At 60.1% G+C, this 5,328-nt stretch overlaps 1 protein-coding gene across 1 annotated transcript in view; it reads right to left on the bottom strand.

Moving 5' to 3' along the window:
- Positions 1 to 3,244: 3,244 nt before the first annotated feature.
- Positions 3,245 to 5,328, bottom strand: part of LURAP1 (leucine rich adaptor protein 1) — a 10,179-nt gene continuing 8,095 nt past the window's right edge. The window contains exon 4 of the mRNA XM_019530623.1: positions 3,245 to 3,334. Coding sequence (XP_019386168.1) covers positions 3,245 to 3,334 — 90 coding nt within the window. The remainder of the gene's footprint in view (positions 3,335 to 5,328) is intronic.

Genomic DNA, 5,328 nt, shown 5'->3' with positions numbered 1-5,328 from the left:
GAACAGGTTACCCAGAGAGGTGATGGCATCTCCATCCTTGAAGGTGTTTAAGACCCAGCTGGACAAAGCTATGTCTGGGATGATGTAGTTGGGGCTGGTCCTGCTTGGAGCAGGGGGTTGGACTAGATGCGACTCCTGAGGTCCCTTCACACCCTCATTGTCTGTGATTCTGTGATTAATCTGCATGTATAAAAAACACAATAAAGGAGGGGAATATAATCAAAATAGGTTGTTTCTGTAGCCCTGTAGCTAATTAAAGGCACCTCTCTTTCAGTGTCATAAAATCCAGCCTTCTTGAATACCTTGACAATACAGCCAATGCTTCACTGAAAGCTATTTCCACACAGAGTTAATTAATGGTCACCTGAGTAACATTTCTGCACCTGAATGAATATTTTTAGCTAGCGTCAAAAACAGCCTGCAGGGCTGTGAAACAGGAGCTACAGGACCAGGAGCAGCCAACAGGCAGCAGAATTGCAGAAGAAAGGTTAGCTTGATTAGTGGAACACCATGACCATTAACAAAGGAAAAAAGAGTCATTAACAGGGAGTGTTTAGAAGGAATCGGGATTATAACGAGCCACAAAGTCGAGTGACTCCCTCACTGCTGCCTGAATAGAAACGCTGCTGCTGCTCCCAAGAAGTTGGTTTTAAACTTTGTGTGGAGCAGGGATCAAAGGGGGTTTGACCACGGCATCTCCCAGATACACCCCCGGATGCTGAGCTGACGACAGCGAGAGTTTGCAATCCAGCACCTTTTGGGGAGGAGACACAGGTCTTGGGTTTTGTTTGGGCCCATCAATCGGTCTAATCGGACTTTGCTGGCACTTGAAGGCAAGAAGAAGGATCTCCTCTACTGCCCAGAGGTCTTCTAACTTCACCCCCCAGCTGGACGGTGGGACGTGAGCTCGCCCCGCTCCGGGGCTCGCACCACACGATCCCTGCTCTGGAAGCGATGAGGGATTATGTGCTGCCCACAAGCCAACCCCAATAATCATTTTGTCACTTCAGTGGCCAAACCCTGAACCTGGGCAAAGACTTGATTCGGATCCAGCTGCAAAAGGACATTTTCAGCCAAATGGGAAGGAACAAATGAAGCGTTTCATTTTGGGATCAACCCACCATGTCAAAACAAACAGGTTTCTTTGTTTTCCTCCCTATTTGGTGCTTCAGTTGATCTCTTTTTTTTTTTTTTGGAGAGAATTTCCATTTTTAACCAAAAAACCCACGAAGAAATGTTGGAAGGCTTTCAAAAAAGACCAATGCTCTTCGAAAGGCTGTCTGAAGTGTCCCTGCATATAGTTGGCCCAACCTGTCCCATTTGTGATTTGTTTCAAATCCCAGCCCCAAGCCCGCTGTAAAAAAAAACCCTCTATTTTTGCAGTGGATTTCCTAGTCATCGGCAAAAAAAAAAACCCCAAAGCCCTTGCACCCAGGTCTCATGGCAAGGCTTTCTCCCTGCCAGCCCACAGGGGGTAGGAGTTGCTATCGAGGATGCTCTGAGGTCTGGGGGTCCCTAACTCGTAGCCCAGCTGAGAGCCAACACAAGGCGGGCAGCGCGGATGACTGCACCCAAACCCCGTCAAGAGGGAGCGGCTGGCCTTGATTAAGAAGTCCCGTCCCGAAAATCTCGCAGCTGTGCGCTGTGAAGTCATCTTGCGCCATTGCCAGCGGCCTGCACCGGGGTCTTGCAGACGGCGCCCTGCTATAAAAAGGCTTTCCATAAGCCGACAGGGATGGGGAGGGGTGACAGGTCCTTGATGAGATGCAATGAGTGCTGGTGAGCTCATGGAGGGGGAATCCGGGACCGGGCTGTAAAACTATCTCCGAGCTCCCAGGACTGCCAGGAGGGCGGGGGCGGCGTGAGCCTGTGTGAAGATGAGCGTGGGAGGCCGAGCCGGGGAAGGCTCAGGGCATCAGGCCTGGGCTAGAGGGGGGGACACAGCTGTCAAACATCAGCCCATCCATTCAAGGGGATTTCCCTCCGGGCTGGGCCTGCAGAGAGACGGACCCAGGGCACCTCCTGTCTCGCTTGGGGTCAGTCCTTAATCCGCATGGGGTGATTGTGGGGGGCTCCTGAAGGGTCTTGAAGCATCTGCGTGGGAGAACGAGCCCCAAATGCCCACCGGCGATGTGAGCAGAGGGGTGCCTGGAGCTGCCTGTCCCCTCGGGATCGGTGGCAGGCCGTGCAGCAGGAAGGACCGACTGACTTCCCGAGGAAGATGCTTGCGCCGGATCTGAGGAACGCCCCTGCCTTGGAAGCACCGGCCTCGGGGTCCCAAGGTCGAGGGGTCAGATGCAACCCACGGTGGAGACAGAACCGGGACCGGAGCCCGAATGTGATCTCCCCCATTACGAGGATGCCCTACGGCAGAGGAAGGGGAGCTGAGAACCGGTGCCCGCCAAAGGGATGAGGTGGATGTCCCCTCCCTGAGAGCGGCAGGGGGGATTTGGGGGGAATCGTTGCTTGTGAACACCCCTTCCCATCCCAAGGGCAGCTGGATGGGCTGTGAGCCACGGCACCCCAAAGAGGGGGCCAGGATGTGGGCATGAATGGCAGTGGGGCATCTTCAGCCTGTCCTGCAACATCGGCTGTGCTGAGCAGGGGCGATGCGCTCCCCGCAGAGCTGGAGCTGACCCTCCTCTGGCACCAAGACCCCAGCCCCGGGGGCAGACAACGTGCAAACCTTGGCCACGGCATCCCCTGACAGAGCTAAGCTGGGCGCGACGTGGTGCTAGCAAGTCTCTGGATCAAGCAGAGGCCTGGGCTATAGGGCGTGTTGGCTGCGCTTCGCTGTTTGAGTCCTTGGATTGCCTTTGCCTGGGGAAGACAGATAAGGAGAGGCCTTGGCGCTCATCCCGTCAGCACGGGGTGCTGTGCAAGGAGGAGAAGGAGAAACGGGGAGGCTCTGCGCCACCTGGCACATGTTACATATATTGTGCAATTCACTGGTCAGTCGTGCAATACATTTCGACCACCCACGTGCGCAAAGTAATTATCGTGCCATAAAAATGGCCGTCCAGCTACAAAAAGAGCCAACCGGCTACGAAGTCAGTGCTTGAAAAGGGGCAACACCTTTATCGCGGGTTTCTGTGCTGCCCTGGTGCCCGGCTCTCACCGCTGCTGACTCCTGTGGGCACCATGCTGCGAGCTGCCCCGATGCGGGCAGGCCTCCTTCGCACCCTGGGAGGCTTGAAGCCAGCTCCGATGAGTCACAGGAACTGGCGAGCATCCCTGTCCAGGCTCAGCGCTGCAGGGCTTGCGCCACGGGCCCCCGCAGCTGGCAGGGCTGGGCCGCCGGGGCTGGCCGCAGACTGCAGCGGAGGTGCCCTGGCTGCACGGGACAGGGAGGGGGTGGCAGAGGAGGCTTGAGTAAGGAACAATCGGCCTGTTCTTCCGGCGCCGGCTGGCTCTCGAGGCAGCTGACTGGGCACCGGGGAGGGGGTGCGTTGAATGCAGGGCACGGGACCTCGGCCTCTGCCAAGGACCAGCCGCCTGCGGGGCCGGGGGCGCCGGGGATTGACATTCCAGCCTCCGCGACGTCCATTCAATCCCCGCTCATCCAATTAGCCAGAGACAAGGGCGCTTCTGTGCAGCGGCTGAGGGTGCACGCATGCACACGCACGCATGCACACGCACCGCCCCCCGGACAATGGTGCCTTGTGCCCCCCTCCGCCTTGGCCACTGCTCCAGAGGCGTTTTCCTAACGTATTTAGGGCATCTTGCCTTCGCTGGTGCAGGGAGAGGGCCTGGTTTATCTCACCCCCCAACCTCTGTCCTCTGCTGGCAAGGCCGAGGGCAAACTCCCCTCTCCGGCTGCGCCTGGTGAGGACCGTGCTGGGGGTGGGGGTGCATCCAGACAGACCTCCCCCCACTGTGGTCCAGCTGCCTCTCCCCCTTGCTGCTGTTAGTCACTGCCTGCATTTCCCCCCTCGCCCCCTTCCTTGTTCCCAGCGGGTCCCCCTCCCTTTGCCTCTGAAGCTATTCCAGCCATGCCAGGTATGCTGGAGAAAGGCCAGCTGCTTCCTGCGATACGCCGCGGTCAGCTCGTCTCTCCCTATTCCCATGCCTCGCTGCAGCTGGAAGCAGCGAAGGGACGGAGGAAGCGTGGGGCTCCCTTCCCATCTCAGCCGCCGGACGCAGGCCTCGAGGGACCCCTGCTTCCCTCCCCGCGAGGTCACGAGAGCCATTCCCAGCTGCATGAGGCTGGACCCAGGTTTGCATCCTGGAGAAACGCTCCAGCCCGGGGCAGTCTGGCTTTTGCACCTGCAGCCTCTAAACTGCAGGCCCCCGCACCCCGGCCTCGGGACGCCGACCAGCACCAGCACCACCTCTGACGACAGATTGCTCCAAGACCCCTGAAGCCCCCACCAGGCTGCAGACTCCTACCCCTCGCCCCGAATCTCCTTGCACGCTTGCAAGGAGGGCGATGCCGAACAAGGCCACTATCGCCACACCGCCGTGAGGAACACAAGGGTTTATTCCCCAAGAGGGGCCCGCGGACAGCAGCTCGCTACCAGCACACCCCGGGAAGGCGCCGCGACATCCGTAACAGCGACGCAGCAGCCGCGTGCGGCCTCGCCCGCGGGCAGCAGCGCCCAGGCGCGGGGCTGGGTGCGGGAGAAACGAGCCGTGCTGCTTGCGAGGGGCCGCGGCTCAGGGAGGATGGGGAGCAGCGTCGCTGCTCTTCCCCCAAGGGCCTGGGCTCGCCCAGCTGCAGGGGAGGTCCGTCGGCCTTTCGCAGGCCCCTGGTCCGGCGCGCGCCTGGCCGCAGGCAACGCGCCAGCAGCAGGCAGCCGAGCGGCGACGGCGGAGCGTGCCTGGCCCCGGGGGTGCCCGAGGAAGGACCCGGCGTCCGGAGACCCTTTCCGGAGTCGTCGCTGCCCAGCGGGGTGCGGCAGCCCAGGCCGCGAGAGCCAGCACGGGCTTAAAGTGCAAGGAGGGGCAGGGCTGGGGGGGCAGGAGAGAGGCCCGACTTCAGACTAGCACAGCTAACTCCCTTCCTCGGACTTATGAGGTCACGCTGCTGGGCCCATGACATCATAACCATGCCCGTGCAAGGGCTGTGCGGAGGGAGCGCGGGGGGGATTCAAAGCGCTGCGTCCGCCCCGGACCAAACACGCGATTGGCACTTAAATCACCGCAGGAGCGGGTGGACGGGCTCCCTCTCGCTTGGGAGACGGGGAAACTGCGCCCCGGGCTGCAGACGGGGAAACTGAGGCACCACAAAGCTACCGTCCACGTTGGGGGAAGAACCAGCAGTGGGGCTGCCCAGAGCCACGAAATCCCGGCCCGCACGCCTCGGCTCCCAGAAGCGCGGACGTGGCC

The sequence above is a fragment of the Crocodylus porosus genome, unplaced genomic scaffold (assembly GCF_001723895.1).
Source record: "Crocodylus porosus isolate Cpor-Errol unplaced genomic scaffold, CroPor_comp1, whole genome shotgun sequence".
Lineage (NCBI taxonomy): Eukaryota > Metazoa > Chordata > Crocodylia > Crocodylidae > Crocodylus > Crocodylus porosus.
This window is presented reverse-complemented; position numbering and strand designations above follow the sequence as displayed.